The 18,728-nt window shown below is 30.7% G+C and overlaps 1 protein-coding gene and 1 long non-coding RNA gene across 2 annotated transcripts; one reads left to right on the forward strand and one right to left on the reverse strand.

Annotated features, from left to right (window-relative positions):
* Window positions 1-812: 812 nt before the first annotated feature.
* Window positions 813-18,109, reverse strand: LOC134258729 (tricarboxylate transport protein, mitochondrial-like). Its single transcript, XM_062741288.1, has 7 exons — window positions 17,892-18,109; window positions 5,247-5,457; window positions 4,221-4,306; window positions 3,924-4,061; window positions 3,451-3,671; window positions 3,233-3,306; window positions 813-2,892 (listed from the first exon to the last, which is right to left on the reverse strand). The coding sequence occupies exons 1-7, from the start codon at window positions 18,004-18,006 to the stop codon at window positions 2,778-2,780; spliced, it is 960 nt and encodes a 319-aa protein (XP_062597272.1). The 5' UTR covers window positions 18,007-18,109; the 3' UTR covers window positions 813-2,777.
* Window positions 11,016-12,552, forward strand: LOC134258696 (uncharacterized). Its single transcript, XR_009990210.1, has 3 exons — window positions 11,016-11,133; window positions 11,528-11,613; window positions 11,845-12,552. It is a non-coding gene; the product is annotated as an uncharacterized LOC134258696 (long non-coding RNA).
* Window positions 18,110-18,728: the final 619 nt, after the last annotated feature.

The raw sequence follows: 18,728 nt of genomic DNA on the forward strand, positions 1-18,728 counted from the left end.
AACTACATCTGAATGACTAAAATGAATAGTTTTCTGTTAAACTGACAGCTTTTATGGAAAATTCTTCATGGATTATAACTTAAGATATTTATTTCAAGTTTCCCTCATCCTTCTTAGGGTTAGGAATCCTGAAAAGTACCTACAGATTAGAACTGTTGATAAAAACTCCAAGTGATACTAATTAATGAATTGATCTCAAGAGTTATGGTTCTTTATAGTAAACAAATTACTTCAGTCAGGGCAAAAAAAAATTAATTCACAGTTTCTCAGGCCAAAAAATTCAAATTTCAATGTGGCAGGCAGGCTTTTTTTTTTAGCAGGTTTTACACCTTTTTAAAGCAATTTGTTCAATAAAATGATAATATACACTAATTCTTAATTTTTTAATTCTAAAATTCGTTATAATACGTATTCAACTTAAAATAATGTTATTCCAAACATTTATTTAAAAGTTAATTCATAAAATATTGTAAATTTAGAAGAAATATATTGTTTTCTATAATAAAAACGTCTATCTTAGCATTTATAAAAAAGGGGAATAACTCAATTTTCTTTTTCAACTTGAAAAATAGAAAATTGAGTAATTTCCCTTTTCAATATATCAATAAAATTGATCAATGCGGCCGTTTTTGAACTGATGCGGCGGTGCCTGAGAAACTATTGATTAATTTTTTTTGGCCTTACAGTTGTGCCATTATCAAAGAAATTTGGAAGAAAAAAAATCTAAAAAGTGAGGCAATTAAAACTTGCATATTAGTTTTTAGCTTTATAGATCATCTGCTGACATTAAAAAAAGTTAAGTCCAAGTCATTGTATCATATAATGTAAATTTTATATTGAACAAAATTTCATATACATTTGAAATAGTATCACAATTATTTTTTTCAAATACATTGTAATTTTTTTAATGTACAAGAAATAATAAATACATATATTCAGTGCATCAACTGAATTCTGAGTAATGCATAGAAAATTTGGTTTGTCTTTTGTTTTTTAAGTATTTCTATAACCTGGTGTAAAATCAAATGGTTTTTAGCATTCTAAAATCAGAAAAAAAGTACATATGACAAATTAATGTATATGAAATGAAATAGCATTAAATCATCTGAGCAAAAATAAAATTATAAATAAACTTAAAATAAACATTTAATACTGGTTAGATTTTGGATTTATATGTATATTGTCAGATTGTAACATTTAATATGCAAATTAATGATCAGTGAAAATTAAAAAAAAAATTCCCATGGAAAACATATTATTAAGCTGCATAACTTTATCTTATGTGTGTAATTTAATTAAAGCACAAAGCTAGCTAAATATTTGAACACTTGTTTATCATAGGAACCAATGAAAACCCTCAGATGAGTGCACCAATGCTACATTGCACTAAAAAAAATTGCCCGCAATTGTACATCATGTATAACTATGATCAAAATATGCATTGATCACCACCAAAAATGAAAACCCATTTTTATGTACATTGCATAATATTTTAAAGCCATGTTTTTTTTTTAATTAAAACTTATGTTGTTCAACCAAGACTTGTACATTCACAAAAATTCAAACCTGAGATGTTGATTTAATAAAATCTTCTTTCTTATAAATTCATATTTCATAAGACGTGTATTTAACATAGCAAACATGATTTTGATATATAAACATACAAGTATTAAACTGTTGAAAATTCTCATAAAAAATATATATACTGTATCTACTAAGTGTAAAAAAAAATGGACAAAAAGGATGTTAAGATAAATAAATGAAAGACAAATCAATTAAAGTTTCTAATTCACTAGTACACTGTACATGTATTAATGAATCAAATTTTACAAATCTGTTGAACGATAAGCTAGTCTGGGGTATCTTTGTCAAAACGAGTTTCATGCTAATCCAGAAATACATTTCTATTGCAACAATGCTTGATTATATTATGGTATTAACTTACCGGGTACGCTAAGAAATTATCAATCTATGAAATGAAAATTTTCAAGAAAAAATTATCGATAATATTTCAACCAAAATAAATCATCAAGTAAACATATACAGGTAATATACCTGCAAAAAACGTGCAACTACACATGAATTTGCTTGCACAAGTCCTGAATACACATACAGTTTTCTTCTAGCCTAGTTTGAATCTTGTCATCAGATGACAAATAAATACACATATGCCTGATACATAACATTTTCATGGAATGCAATGGAAATTTACAAAAACTAGATATCATCTTTCACACACACAGAAATGATCCACAAACCTGTTAACATGTAAATATATGGACTATTGCAGCAGATGTTAGAAATAAATAAGAATATAAAAGCTTCACATTCTGGCACTATCACTATAAACACTAATATGGCAGCTGCAAGGTCCACTGAGACCCAATTAATATGTATAGAGCACTTATAACATATAATGCCTCTACATATAAAAAAAATCAAATCATTTCAGTTCAAACAATACAATTTTACATCAAATAATTCACCAATCATGCTATTTTACATCTAAATAAATATCCAATCATACAATTTGTAGAAAACAGGGGACAAGCTGGACACAACTTTACATGGAATAAATCCAAGAGTTTCTATTGTTAACTCCATATCTTCTAAAATTAAGCATTCAATATTTTTTTTTTTCACAAATTATTTTATTAATGTTATTTTTCATAACACTTTGTGTCTATAATCTTTAATTAGTCAAGTCCAACAAGCCAGCAGTTTTCAAAATTTTCCGATACATTACTTCATTGGAGATACATTTGGATTTTAGGATTTTATCCCCATCTCCAGTGACGATTGAAAATTTCCATAACAGAATCATAAATCATAAAGGTGATGGCCACGTCTAAACAAACACGACTTAACCTTGGAATTGTGCCTTTGTAGAACCTATAAAACATAAAATACATTCTGATAGGAAATCAAAGGAAAACTCTATTTTATTATACTGAGTAACCTAATTCCTCGTGTACATTTTGCTGAAATTGGCATCCTAGATAGAATTCCTGACTTTATAAATCTTAAGTTTTTAAAACAAAAAGAGTCTTTCTTAATGGTCATTTATCCATATACATGTGGATTTTAAAATCATTAAGGTGAAGTTTTAAAGCCTGATTTCTGTCGATAATTTTTGAACATTCCCCCCCCCCCCCAAAAAAAATGTTGGCATCAATCAATCTTAGCAAGTAAGTTTCTGTTTGCTAGAAATAAGAAAATTATATAAACTTACGCTCTTGGTCCTTCATGCTTAAATATCTTAACTGCACAGTCAATCGTTCCCTTGTATTTGTGTGCATCAAGACCCTAAAAAAGTAAAGGCAAAAACCAATATTCTTCCTGCACATTCAGATCATTACTTTCCAAGCAATTATTTTAGGACTGGGCAAAATATAATTTCATGAACATGTATTACACTGTTTCATATATAAAAATACAATTAACACCTACCTGTAGCCTTGTTTTAATGACATCTATTGGTGTGTTACCAAATACAGAACAGGCTCCCGCTAAAGCTCCAAAAGCCCCCACCACATAAACAGGGACCGGTTTTTTGGGGTCTCCCTCTCTGTACCAATGTTTTAAGGACTCCATAACAAAAAATCTAATGGCCTGATTAGATCCCTGTTTTAATATTGTGGGAACTACTCCTTGATATATACCTTTTATACCTGAAGGATAAAAATTAAACTTTCTTGTATTATGTGTCAAACTAATGATTAATCAATCTAAAATCATTAGAGTTACACAAATCAGGAGTAATTTTTTTTATATACTTGAATCAAAATCATGAATTTCAATTTTTTTTTTTAGAATAAAAACTCATAATTTTCTTAATTATGACAGAAATCTGTCCTTGCAGCATTCATAGCTAGATGGGCATAAAGTTTTCGCTTGTTCATAAAACTGATCTTTGTATTCACCTTGCTCTTTCACAATCTGGCTTACTCCATGGAAAAATCCTCTGTAATGGGGGTTAGCTGAGGTCTGATCATTAATGAATTTAACTTTTAATGTTTCCATGGGTGTTACTGCTAATATAGCTTCTGATACACCAGCACCTATTGAAAAGAAACATTACATAGGCTTATGATATAAAACAAATATAAAAACCTATAATTAATTCATGTTCAACTAACTTAATTTGCTGGCCACTTGAAACAAATACTAGGTATGTTGAATTTATTCATTCACAACTTCACAAGAGTTAAGGTTCTTACCTAGTCCACATAGTACTCTTTTATGAGGGCTTAGATTACCATTTTCATCTACATTAAATCTTTTTAATTCTTCAAATGCCCCAAACCTGGAAATGAGAATAATATTGCTATAAATATATCATACAGAGAAAAATTTACAGGTACAATCATGGTCATTGGAAAATCCAGAGGGAAATTTTATGCATGGTAATTCAATAAATTATATCTGTTTTTTCAAACCAAAAAAATGAATTAATTTTATTGATTATGTTTAATCAAGTTAAATTTCTTGAAAACATGTATGTATGAAGAAACCTTCATCTCTGAAGTTATTAATCTGTGGATATTTTGGCAGCACCAACAGCTAAGAAGCTAACTAGCATTCCAATCGATGTGAGCAAATCCAAAAATCAGTTTGATCAACGTCGGAGAGTCTAGTAATTTTCTGTGATTGACGATACCTAATCAAGCCCATTCACCATAAAAGGCCCCAATCTTCAAGTTTTACATCTTCTTGGCCAATTTTATTGATTATACGAAATCTCCTACCAAGTAAGCATTCAAGTCTAAATACTAAATAGATTTTTCTTGTACCAAAAATCATTACACGACTCTTAATTGCCCAAATTTCCCTCAGAATGAAGATAACCAAACTAAAATAGCAGAGACAATGTTGAGATACAGTCAAACCTCATTATCTCAAACTAAATTGGACCAAAACAAACTTCAAGATAGCCAAAGGTTCAGGATATCGAGGGTTAAAGAATAAGTACGTGAAGTTGGAAAAATGACTGTAAACATGATTATTGAAGGGCTGAAAATTTGACAATTTTTATATTTTAGAATGCTCTTTAACAAGAATGTGATGAGTGGAAACTTTAACAATTTTTTAAAGTTATTTTTCATTTTCATCATTTCCTCCTCGTTAAAGTTTCCCATTTTAGAGTATATAGTACATGTATTAAATAGCCATGTCAGTTCTTCAGCATTTGTTCTGGAGGCAATGAGAGATTCTTGACATGTTGTAATGACCAGATAGATACTAACCTTACTGCAGACTTAGGAATAGACCCGTATAGTAGTACACTTAATCCCCTATAAAGACCCCTAACTCCATAGTCTCGCACTGTCACTGAAACACAATTAACTGGGCCTGTATATCGTTTCTGTACCCCCGATCGTTCGTCTAACTGTAGCTGTGTTTTCACATATTCTGTAGGAAATGTTATACAGATCTCTAATCCTCCTGTGATGCCTCCTGAAAAAAAAAATCATCATGAATATAACGTAAATTTTGAGATTTTGTACTAATGATGGGATGAAAACTGGTTCAAAGCAGAGTGGCCATATTACCATTTTCTTTTTGTATTTTTTTTTTCCTAAATAACCTTTTTAGCCAGGCTTATTGCTCAAAGAGCCATTGCCGGCTTATGTGATCCTGTTCAAGGCAGGATGTCAACCCCATAGTCGCCATTTTAAAGTTACGTGCAAAAATATAGTTCTTACTTTCACCGCCTTTGAGATTATGCAAACGATAAATAAAGCAACAAAAATAAAACGAGGTTTTATCTATATAAAACATTAGTAGTAATGACTTTGAAAACTTCAGTCCTAAGTCAAAGAACATAGTTCATTAGCGTAAGGATTTTTGATAATCAGAGTTATCGTAGTTCTCTACACATACCAGGTAAAGCAGGAGAGGGAACCAGACTGGCCTGTTTGTTTACATTCAGATGCAGTACCAGATTAAATCTGATTCTGACAAAATCGGACCATGGTATTAGGATTGAAAAACTCACTGGCAGTGTCTTATAATTTATATTGATAGTTTTAAAATATTTTTTTCATCAGAATATAAACGTGATTCATGTAAAAAATTCATTCTACTCTGTAAATAAGCCCGGCTCTCTGTACACCTGAGTACTTTGATTTTTCATTGAAGTGTAGGATCATTTACCAGTATCATGTTTTCTAAGAATTAAAATATTTTGTCCAAGATCGTTTATCAATGAAGACAAACATTAATTCAGAAATACTCAATTTAATATTCATGCACAAACAAGGATGAATTAAATTTGTAATTTAGAATAGACATTTCAACTGTATCTATAAATTCAAACAAATGGGCATGTACCATAAGTGTAATGAATTGTACGTCCCAGGGTAATTCAAGGTCATTTTGAGAATTAAACCACATCATGAAAACACTATTAAGGACATACGCAACATTGTTTGAACCTTTTGGTCTTTTTCCGTGGAGTTGGAGTTCCAAATCTTGAAGGAACTGTGTGCTATATTTTATTGTCTATGTATGGTATTGTACACTTCTTTTAAAACAATATTTGACAAAAGAAACACCTAGAAAATGTTTATTATTTTTTATACATTTTTCTTTGAATCATCCAAGAATTTTCATCAATAGATATCTTTCTAAAATCCCTGGAAAGGCATGCTGATTTTTTGTCTATGAACATCTTATGACACTATACGGTAATCTAAATTTAGGACTACCCATACCGAAAAAAGTTATAACTAAGTTATAACTAAAGTATAACTTAGTTATACCTAGCCTGTGAGGTACAAAAAAGTTATAACTAAAATGTAACTTTTTGGGACTTTGTCATTTTCATGTATAACTAAAATGTAACTTTTTGGACTTAGCCATTTTCATGTGTAACTAAAACATAACTTTTCTGGACTTTGTCATTTTCATGTATAACTAAAATGTAACTTTTTGGACTTAGCCATTTTCATGTGTAACTAAAACATAACTTTTCTGGACTTTGTCATTTTCATGTATAACTAAAATGTAACTTTTCTGAACTTAGCCATTTTCAAGCATTACCAGTATAAATTTACAAGTTTTGGGGGTTATTTAATGGATACTACTTGACACCAACTTTTTTTTTTTTCAAAAATAACATATAAACTAAGTGTTAATTTGAATGAATTTTGATCGTGTTCAAAATTTTTTTTTTTTTTCAAACACTGCAGCAGAAAACTTTGTCAATTCCTGAACAATAATATTGTTTACTACCAGTGATCGACTTCTCATTCATAATACCGGTAAATATGCTGTCCACAGCCATGTCAAGTTCAACAGAAGGGATGTGAAATAAAATCTTGTGAATTACATCTATAAATGAGAAATTCTCTCTCTCTCTCTCTCTCTCTCTCTCTCTCTGTGGTGTTTGAAGGTGTGTACACAGTACATGTCATGTGTGTGTAATAAATATTATTGTCTATTTAAATTGATATTTGTCATGTAAGTTTCAACTAAAGTTGAGAATAATTAATTTCTCTCTCTCTCCTTCTCTCTCTCTCTCTCTTAGAAAATACGTATTTATTGAGACCCTGATGAGACATATTTGTCTTGTAAATTATAATAATGCACTTACATCTGAAGTTGGGAATGAATATATTTCATAATTCTGGGGAAATATAAATGTACTGCAAGAGATATAAACAGTATGAAATGTAATCTCATGAAGTCTTCGTGTGCAAAACTGTGTAAATTTCCCTATTGTTTTCTGTGAGACAGGTGTTTGTACTAGGTGACCTTTGTGGCCAACACATCGTAAATATTTCAGCTTGGGTATTACACAATCTCTGAATGGTACAATTCTACACAGGTTGTTTGAAATCTGCAGAAAATCAGTCGTAATATGGGTGGCTAAAAAGATAAACAGCAGCATAGAGTATGTGCATGTTCATGTTGAACAGATATTACGATGTTGTGAATAAAGACTGCCACTTATATTAAGATTTAAGCAGATGACTAGTACATGTAGATTTTATTGTTTGCATAATTAAATAACCCAGTTATAATAGTTATTTTCACAAATAAACAAATATTAAATTCAAAATGGCGGCAAATATCGGCCTGCCTAATTGAAGACCTACAGGTAAATGAAGACCTACGGAAGACCTACGCAAATGTGTATTATATACATGAAATCTGATATGATAATCTTATTCAGCATGTCTTAAATATCAAATATATCCCAAAAAAATTTATAAAAATACGTTTTAAACAGTGTTTTTGGAGCTCGGTATGAGGAACTATTTTTTCTCCCAAACGAACTATCGCAAGAAAGATAACTCGTGTCGATTTGTAAACAAGAGACCACAGCGATGTTATAACCCAGTATATTTACATTGAATTGACATTGGAATTTTAATGAAAATTATTTCAAATATTATTCAACATTATTTCATATATTTAAATGTATAAGAGTGCATTTATAATTATATATATTTTATTTTTTCTGATTATTAACAAAAAAATTTTTTTTTTAAATATATAAACAATTTTTAACATTATATTACTTTATGTGTATAATTTTTTTTTTATTGTTTTTTTTATTAAACTTATTATTTTTTATAACTGGATTATCACTTTGAAGGATTATTGGATTTAATAACACACTATCAACAAACACCAAGAGCTATTGGAGGATGTCCATGTTTTGATAACAATTAACACAAGACCCACTCAGCCTGTGTGTGTGTATTTAGAGTCAACAGTGGTTTCTTAAATACAATACCAATGTTAAAATACACAATAGCACAGATGTATATTATTTATATTTTACTTTTATTTTAAATGACAAAGAATTTATGCATATAAAATACAAACAATTTCATATTTTCTATATACATTGTGGCAAAAAATTTCAATACCTAAATATATCAACATTGTTTTCATTATTATTTATTTGTCTATTTCATAACAAGCAAGGAAATAAATAAAATTTAATTGAACATGACATGAATAGTATAACATAATGAAACATTAAAATTCATACACATATATTATATGTCAATATTTGAATGCACACTATTTTGTCTCTCATCTGTAACTTTCACACTTGAGGGCCATCCTGATCTGCTGAGCATACTTCCTGGTTGCTGAAATGTTGAGGTGGGTTCCATCATCTAACCAAATGTTCCATGTAGGTTTCACTAGTCCACGGATATTCCAAAAGTGCACTCTGTTGTCTTGCTCATAAAACTTCTGGAGAAACTTGTTCACTCTATCCACTTGTACGTTGTAGTCTGTAGTTGTCATTCCTCTGGGCTTGGTCCGATGGAAAAGGCTACCAATGATGACTGTATGGACACTGTCGAATCCCAGGACTTTGTCGATGACCTCTCGAATTCCCTGAATAACATCCACAGATGACAGAACCGGTGAGATGTCATTCCCTCCAACCTGAATAAACACTTTGGTGGGGTTGTATTCTTCACACACTTGCATCTGGGGACTTGTCAGCAGAGATGAAGTTGTTGCTCCTCGGAATCCAAAGTATTCCACCGAGTAGTTGTCTGGCAGGCTGAGATTAGTTCCAACGCTGAGTCGTCCATTCTTGATGTCTTGTTCCAGCCGTGCAATATAGCTGTGACCCAAAAGTGCAACTCTCTCCATCTTAACTGTAAAAAGAAAACAAAAGTAGTTAGGAAGATGAAGATGACTGTGATAAATACAAAATGACACTAAATAATATATATGCAAGTATGTTCAATATTATAAATTTTAAATGATTAAAAGGATTAAAATGATTTTAATTATATGATGTATAATAAAAATATGTCTATAAGTATTTTCCAAGTTGCTTTGCTTGTTGCTTTGGTTGGAAATGATGGGTAAGGATGATAACAAGTGTGTTTTATACTATTAAGTCTGCTTGGGTTAAAAAGTGATGAATATTGATTTGTAAACTGAGCTTATGGTGAACATTAATCTATTAATTCAAATTTATGAAGGTTTATCTAATTTAGACAATTTATTTAATTAAAACCAGTTCACTTCATGTTCACCAATTAAATAGTCACAGCTTGCTCATTGTATGATCAGCATCTACTGGGTAGATGTGTTAGTTTAAATGACAATTATTTCTAACCATCTGAATCTCCTCCGCTTGACGGCTGTGTAGAGAGATGTGTTAGCTCTTTTTCCTTTTTCATATGTTGTACATAGGCATGCCAAAATATATATGTTAAATTATTATTTAAGAAAAAAATTCAAAAAAAATAAACAAAAAAAAAAAAAATAAATAAAAGGATCCTGTAAAGAACCACGTCCACGTCGTAGGATCTGGAAACATAGTTATGAATTCAAGAAATATAAAAATTAATAAAAATTAATCAGAAATGCAGAAATATTGAGTTCACAACTATGGCTCAGAGTTCTTTTTTTATTTACAATATATTACAGTAATGTAATTCATTTTTAATTTAATTTAAAAATTATTACTATCAATTCATAAATTATAATTTTCTACAATTAGTGCTCTATTTTTATTTTTTTTTATTATAATATATTCAAGAAAAAAAATTCATCTTCTATGAAAAAAACAAATAGGAAATATTCTTTGGCTGATTTTGTACATTGACACTTCAACAAGAGTTATCGTTCTTGCGCTAGTTCGTTTTGGAGAAAAAATGGTTCCTCATACCGAGCTCCAAAAACACTGTTTAAAACGTATTTTTATAAATTTTTTTTTGATATATTTTATATTTAAGACATGCTGAATAAGATTATCATATCAGATTTCATATATATATCCCCAATTTTTGTAGGTCTTCCGTAGGTCTTCCGTAGGTCTTCATTTACCTGTAGGTCTTCAAATAGGCATTCCCGCAAATATGGCGGCCGCTGGCCTCCGATGTCCGTTTTGTTGATACTAAGATAAATTCAAAATTTTAACACCAACTGGTATTTATATTTTTAATTTAAGGTTGAAATTACACAATTAGGTTTATTTGCATTTAAAATAAATTAATAATGAATTATTTATTTTATTTCTTTTCGATCACGTGACGTTTTTGAGTTCTATGATTGGTCAATAACAGAGCGCGGATTTTTCCATGGACGATTTGAATGTTTGTATGTTGAAAGTGTTGATAGAAAAAAAGGAGATAAAACCAGTTGGTAAGGCGATATTTATGCTAACATTTTATTGATTTTGGTAAAGTAGACTTAGTACCTCTGGAATAACATTCCAAAAAGAAGAAATATTGGGAATGAACACAATTCTAGGCGTGTGAATCTTAGATTTTTCTTGTTTGTTTTGATTGGTATGTCGAATGACAGACTGAAGTAAACAAATTGAAAGTATTTGAAACGCATAATATTTTTCAGCATTTAGTATATTAATCAAATATGTTCTTTGTCATATTTATTCCCACAATTGTTTATAGATTCCCTGAACTGTTAAAATATTGTGAAGCCTTATACGCATCAGCATGATCATAACATGATCTAGCTGCAGTGTTAATTAATGCTATGAAATGAGTAATTTAACATTATTTTTTTTTTTATAAAGCAGAATATTGGTACATGATGTTTCCATGAGCTGAATCTGTCCTGCCCTGGAGTACATGAAATTCTTCACAATATTACTTGTTTAAGGTAAAGTAAATTTTTTTTCCCTTTCAAAATTCAATAAATCTTTCAATCTAAAACTGATTCCTGTAAGTATAGATCTTAAATTAGTCTTGTATTTTCCATGTTTTGGATGAATTAATGAATTTGAATTAATTGATATGGAAGAGTGTTTCAATTTGATATGCAAATGAGTGCTGGAAAAATACTATCTAAATATCTTTAATCTAAATTTTGAACCTTTACAATTTTTTGCAGAATTGAAGAAAAGGTTAAAATTGCAAGCATATTTCAACGAAAACTTAGCCGACTACCAGTCACACTGCCCACCAGCCAAGACGTCTGACCAGCTAAAATGAGGGACGCAGTCCACCAGCCAAGTCCCTCGGCCAGCTCGGCTGACCCAGTGCGGCCTGTCAAGGGATGACCAAGTCCATCAACTAGCTCGGCTGACTACCAGTGCAGCCTGTCAAGTCCTTCAACTAACTTGGCTTATTACCAGTGCGGCCTGTCATTGAACAACCAAGTCCATCAACTAGATTGGCTTACTACCAGAGCGGCTTAATTTTCAAGGGATGGTCAAGTCCGTCAACTAACTTAACCTACTACCAGTGCCGCATGTCAAGAGATGGCCAAGTTCGTCAACTAGCTCGGCTTACTACCAGTACCGCCTGTCAATATAGGGACGGTTAAGACTGTTGACTAACTTGGCCTTCTACCAGTGCGGCTTGTCAAGGGACGTTTAAGTCCGTCAACTAACTTGACCAACTACAGATGCGACCTGTCAAGGGATGGCCAAGTCCGTCAACTATCTTGACCAACTACCAGTGCGGCCTGTCAAACGATGGCCAAGTCCTTCAACTAACTTGGCCTACTACCAGTGTGGCCTGTCAAACGATGGCTAAGTCTGTCAGCTAACTTGGTCTACTACCAGTGCGGCCTGTCAAACGATGGCCAAGTCCTTCAACTAACTTGGTCTACTAACAGTGCGGCCTGTCAAACGATGGCTAAGTCTGTCAGCTAACTCAGCCAACTTTCAGTGCAGCCTATCTTCAAATAATAAAGATAAACAACTGTACACCTGCAAGGATACCTGTGCAAGGAGGGTGGTATGCAGCTAGAAACTGTGACTGAAATAACTGTTTATAGAACCTTTCTTTTTTTTTTTGAAATACAGCTAGATCAAAAATAAATAGGGTGTTAATATTTAAAAATTAGTGACGTCTGTTTATACAATTAGCAAGAGTAGAATGCTGTTTGCTAGGTAATTTTACAAAGACCCTAATTGCTATATGCTAAAAATGTATTCTTTAAAACAACCAGAGAAATTTCAATCTGTTGTAGATGACATGATGTAAAATAAGGTACACTTGAATTTTTAAAACAATTGCATGTGCATTCATTTAGTTGTATTTGACAATAAACCAAGCTATCTTTATCGTGTTTGTTAGGTAAAATTGTTATTGCCTTTAATATGTTTTAAATAATCTTTTTTGTATAAATTTCAAAAATCTTTTTTTTTTTTTTAAATTTTAATGAGTAGCTTTTTAAAAGCTTATAACTGAGTAAATCCACAACAGGTTAACAGTGTATAATTTCACTGGAACTTTTACGAAAGTTTTTATTAATAGGTATAACTTTTTATAGTTATAACTTTTTGCGGTTATAACTTTTTTTTAGGTATAACTTTTCTATAACTTTTTCATAACTTTCTTGGGGTATAACTTTTTTGTAACTTTTTCATAACTTTATAAAAGGTATAACTTTTTTTAGTTATAACTTTTCCTGGGTATAACTTTTTCCGGGTATAACTTTTTTGTAACTTTTTCATAACTTTTTTTGGGTATAACTTTTTTGTAACTTTTCCACTGTTTATTTGGGTATAACTAAAGTATAACTTTATAACTATTTTATAACTTTTTGTGTAACTTTTAATAAGTATAACTTTTTGTAGTTATAACTTTTTTATAACTTTTATGTACTTGCTGTATTTATGTTCAATAAAAGGTGAAAAGTTATGAAAAAGTTATAACTTTTTTGTAACTAAGTTATAACTAAATTATACCTCACTTAAAACATGCCATTCCAAACTCCGATAACTTAGTTATAACTTTTTTGTAACTTTTTTTAGTTACAAAAGTTATAACTAAGTTATAACTTTTTTCGGTATGGGTATCTAGAAAATGTATCAGTAGGTAAGGTACGTTGCGTATGTCCTTAATGTGAAGTATATTGTTGTATGATTAATTCTAAAAATTACTGTTGAGATTTCCTGGAAAACATAAAAAGGTTCTTGAGTGACTGAATGTTATGAAATGTGTCCACTCTTGGTATTTGTGCAGTTACCTGCAATATGTATAGTCACCAAGATCTTCAAATCCCATTGGTTTAAAAAAATCATTATAATTCAAGCTTAGGCTTAGAATAAACTTAAATTATATTCAACTTGCAATTTTAAACTCTTGCAATTGTAAACACTGTATTCAGCATTTGGTACATCAAAAAAATCTAAATATATCATCAGTTTTTCAGATGAACACTGTGAGTGAGATAGGTAATCCATATCATAATATTTAGTAAAACTTGAAAAAACACAAAATGTTTTTATAGACACCACTAGCTGGCATATTGTGTCCAGTATTCTTTATGACAAACATTCCTTTAGGTAAAAAAAAAAAAAAAAAAAAAAAAAATTTTAAACAGTTCCTTATCTACATGCTTTTAGAAATTCATTACTAGAAAATTGTTACACCTCTACACTGTAACTTTGCTGCAAACAATGGACAATGGTCTAAAAAATGATTAATTTTTAAACAGTTAAATCTAAAAACCTTGCTTCTCAAAGTATGCTGTTTCTAATTGATTAAGCAATCTTTTCTTCTCTGACAAATATGGATTATCTTGCCAGGGTCCTCGTCAAAAAATCAATTTACAAACTCCATTTGTCTGAATTTGATGCATTGACATGAAAAATATGAGACATTTACTGGGTATGAAATCTGTGTCTTAGGAGTTTTTAGATTTGTTTCACAACTGCAGTAATTACAACTAAAACTGCAACATAATAAGGACAGAAATTGTGCATTAATAATTAATATAGAATTGCAAATTCTACATTTTGCTGTTTATTAATTCACCCTAGACATTTCAAATCCCTGGATATCTTAAAGTTTGTTCGTTTTTTTTTGTTTTTGGTACCAATAACCTTGAAATCAAACCCCTTCAGACCAGCAATTTTACCTTAAACAAGAAGTTAAATTCAACCCTCAAAAAGAAGTGATTTTACAATATTTGATTAAAGGTAAAGTTTGGGCTAGTCAATGTTGATTTACTTTGGGGTCAGGTTTTCCTCTACAAACTTTTTGAAAAGGGGATACACATGTATATCCATGTCAGCTGAATTTTCATCTTTGAGAGATCAAACAAATAAGGTACAATAGTTATATATATATATAGATTGTCAACGACTTAGATCTTTATCACTCACTCATGAGCAGGAATTATCGTTCATAACAAAATGAATCAGTTTACAACATGTCTTATATAATTAATTACACATAACAGTTTGTCTGAATTATTCATGACCTGTAATGAGTTTTCTCTAGTGTTTCAAGTGGCCTGGGTGTATACCCAATCTGGTAAAGATTTATAACTACATGGGGTGATGACAACTTTCTTCAGACATTAGCACCATGAGGATGATCAATACTACAGTGTATTCCTATCTCATTTCATCAAATGATCAATAGCTCCTTAAAACGTGTCACCTTTGTCCCTCAAAAACTATATATAACAGACAGTATGGTTATAAACAAATGTATGTCCTAGAAGGTTTAAACTTTACTCTTTACAGGATTAAAATTGTATATATTAGAAATGATTCTGTACTTCAACCTTCATACAGATCTGTGACAACTACATTCCCTGGGCAATCTTTATAAAATTTTGTTTGTCCTCTTCTGACCAACTAAAAACAGCCATACTCAAAACTTTTTTTTAACCTCTATGAAGCAAGTCTTATTTTTATTCATTTCCAAGCCGGCAAGGTTTTTTCAAATTATTAATAACTATTTCAGTTTTACATATTTGCAAGTGTTTTTATTAATTTTAAAAATTCTCCCTACATACCCACTCACAATTTCAGCAGGGATCCTGAGTCAACACACATTGTCGTCAAATGGTTACATGTTGAATCAAGACCCCTAACATACTGTAAAGAAATCCACCCATTGTTTTTTTTTAATCCCAAATTAAGAGGACAAAAAGACACTTTTATTTAAGATGGCCTATTTATATCACAGAAAAATTTATATTAATTTTTTATATTTAGTATTTAAACAAAATTAGCTTTTGCACTTGTTACTCCTGGTAATCTGTACTATATAACATTGACAATCAAATTAGAATGATGTTTAATACACAGTGAGGTGTGCATATAATGTCCAATATGATAAGACTCCGTTGTGACAAAACAATGAAAAAATTTATTTGAACAAGTGCTTGCAAACCCCTATAATTAAGTACTGTGACATTTAATATACCTGCGTAATAAAACTATAATTATTTTAATGGAACATTCATTTAACCATTGATTTTAAACATTCCCAGTTACATATTACATGTCAAAATAAGTTCACTGTACTGAATACTTTATACCTTTAGAACAATTCTAAGATAAGAGTTATTTTCAGTGACACTTCATCTAGTGACCTGAATAGTCATAGTAATCTCAGGAACCCATATTTCTACTAACGACTTCAAATGCATAACAATTTAAAGCTCAAAAATTTAAAATCTTTCTCAAGCATTCATATTGCGTGAATTCCGTGAAAGAGAGTCAGAGGCATGAAGATATCAAGTTTCCTGACCATTATTATGCTGTTCTGTCAGACCTGTTTGGAGGTATTCTACTAGACCAGGAAGTCTCTCTATTATTGTTATACCCTCATATCTCCCAAGGCTGGGTACTTCTTTTCAATCCATTCAGTTTAAAAAATTTAAAAATAAACAACATTCAGCAGAATGACAAACTTCCTAGAAGGATTCTTAATAAAGACATTTATTTGGACAAATACAATGATTGAATGTCAAATTCAGCCCAAAGACTACGTCACAGTCATTTTTACTGAAAAACATTACCTAACGCCATCCCAAAACATAGAAACTCATATATTTTAGGGTTTTTTTTTACAACACATAGAAACTTATATATAATACTGACGATGTGCAACTAAGAAACGTCCAAGTGGGTGTAGAAAAAAAATGAAAATATCTACACTGCCAAAAACTATTAAAATACACTGATTCAACTTACATTACAAAACAGTCCTTTCGGGGAAAATAAATCATCACGTTAACTCACTGATAAGAGCCTTGTTATGAAAACTTTTTACCATCATTTTGCCAGTTTTGCACATGATTTGATTGCCCATTTCCTTTCCTTCCTTGAAACAACTATTCATTAAAAGGTTAGTCTTAATGCCCCAGGATAATGATCGAAACATCTTATAAAAGTATAATTTAAGACAAAATCTTTATGCTTTAGTTAGGACTTCAGCAAATATATTAAAAACACGATAGATGGCATGAACAGCTTTAACTTTTTGTTTCATTCTATCATTGAATCACAAAATAAAACAATCATTGCTGTTTTTTCAGTCAATACAATGATTTAGCCACTTTCAATCAATGTATATACAATATTAATTCATCTCATCCTTTGGGTTCGGTGAATATTGTACTCCTTAGGTGACTAAATCATCATATTTGACCTCAAAAACACTAAACAGCAAGTGTAATATACACATATTAATATTCAATTAGTTTTTAAGAATATTCAGGGATTTAAAAAATTATTTGAGGTAATCTTGATACAAAACATAAAAGAGCATTACATATATATTTAGTTTTTTAAGTTTTTTTCTGATTTTAACTACTGTTTTACCAAAACATAATCACTAATAATGAATATTATTTTCACTAGAAATCATAAATTTCTCTATTTTTCGATTGTCATGACATTCAAACAAACATGAAAAAACGTGAAAATCTATATTTAGAATCAAAACAAAAACACAACACATGCTCGGCTCTACAAGATGATGCAAGATGTCGTGACCAGTTACCAGTCATCATTTTAGCACGAATTATTTTTAAATCGAAGTCCAAGGTTCATTTATACAGAGAAAATATGTGTCAGGGGCTCCCTCCTGGTCATTGAGATAAGATAATTTTAAGGGTGTTTTCCAACGATACGACCTACTTCACACGAAGTTTTCGTAAACCCTTTGCCTTTACCCACTCACCTGCAAGAATTGACTTCGTTGCTTTAGCTAAATTAAAGCTATTTGTAGGAGGTGCAGTGATATTTCCTGCTAATGCCTTCTTTTCCTGATTTTTCTGCCTTTGCTCGTTGTCCATTTTTGTCCTTTAAATCCTTCTTTGCTCACCTAACGCAGTTGTACGCGTGTATCCTCTCCCTAAGGTATCATCACGGGAAATGACATCACGCCACGAATCTCGTGAACCTAACCCAACTTATTGCCCAATCAGCGCACGGCATAATGTTCTCACACGACTGTCCTCGAACAAACATCATAGTGCCCCTGAAACCAAAAGAAGCTGACGTGAGGCTTTCCACTTTTATTAAAAATAATAATTATTTAATTTAAAGTATAACGTTAAATTACAATTCAAATACTTTTTGTTTCAGGACTGTTAATCAAATTTCGAACAGTTTTTTTTATCAATTTACCTGATTACTAAATTAACACAGGGCATGGACAAATATTGCAATAGACTTATTTATTTGGACTTTGAACTATTCATTGTGTAATTTGCAAGCATAAATAGCTTTAGAAAATAATGTACCAAATTCTAAAAGACAATATTGAAGTAACTGAATCTTAAAGAAGTGACAGGAAATTAAAAAAAAAAATATTCCGATATCCTTTATTGATTGATTTAATCAATTACGAAAACGAAATAGTATTAAATATATGATTACATGATTTACATGTAAATTAGCTATGAATACACATTTATGTAGCTTATGGCGATGGTTGAATTTTCTCAAATGCATGCCAAACTCAAAAAGTCAAGATTGGTACCCAAAGGAAGGTGTTGTCACAGGGAATACACCT

Source organism: Saccostrea cucullata, unplaced genomic scaffold (genome assembly GCF_032062105.1).
Source record: "Saccostrea cucullata isolate Sc308-1 unplaced genomic scaffold, CSIRO_AGI_Scuc_v1 ctg27, whole genome shotgun sequence".
Classification (NCBI taxonomy): Eukaryota; Metazoa; Mollusca; class Bivalvia; order Ostreida; family Ostreidae; genus Saccostrea; species Saccostrea cuccullata.

Coding starts and splice junctions, on each gene's coding strand:
- LOC134258729 (XM_062741288.1), bottom strand. CDS start 18,006: ATGGACAACGAGCAAAGGCAGAAAAATCAGGAAAAGAAGGCATTAGCA. Junction 4,062..4,220: donor AAGAGTACTATGTGGACTAG/GTAAGAACCTTA, acceptor TCTTTTCAATAG/GTGCTGGTGTATCAGAAGCT. Junction 3,307..3,450: donor TCATTAAAACAAGGCTACAG/GTAGGTGTTAAT, acceptor TTACTTTTTTAG/GGTCTTGATGCACACAAATA.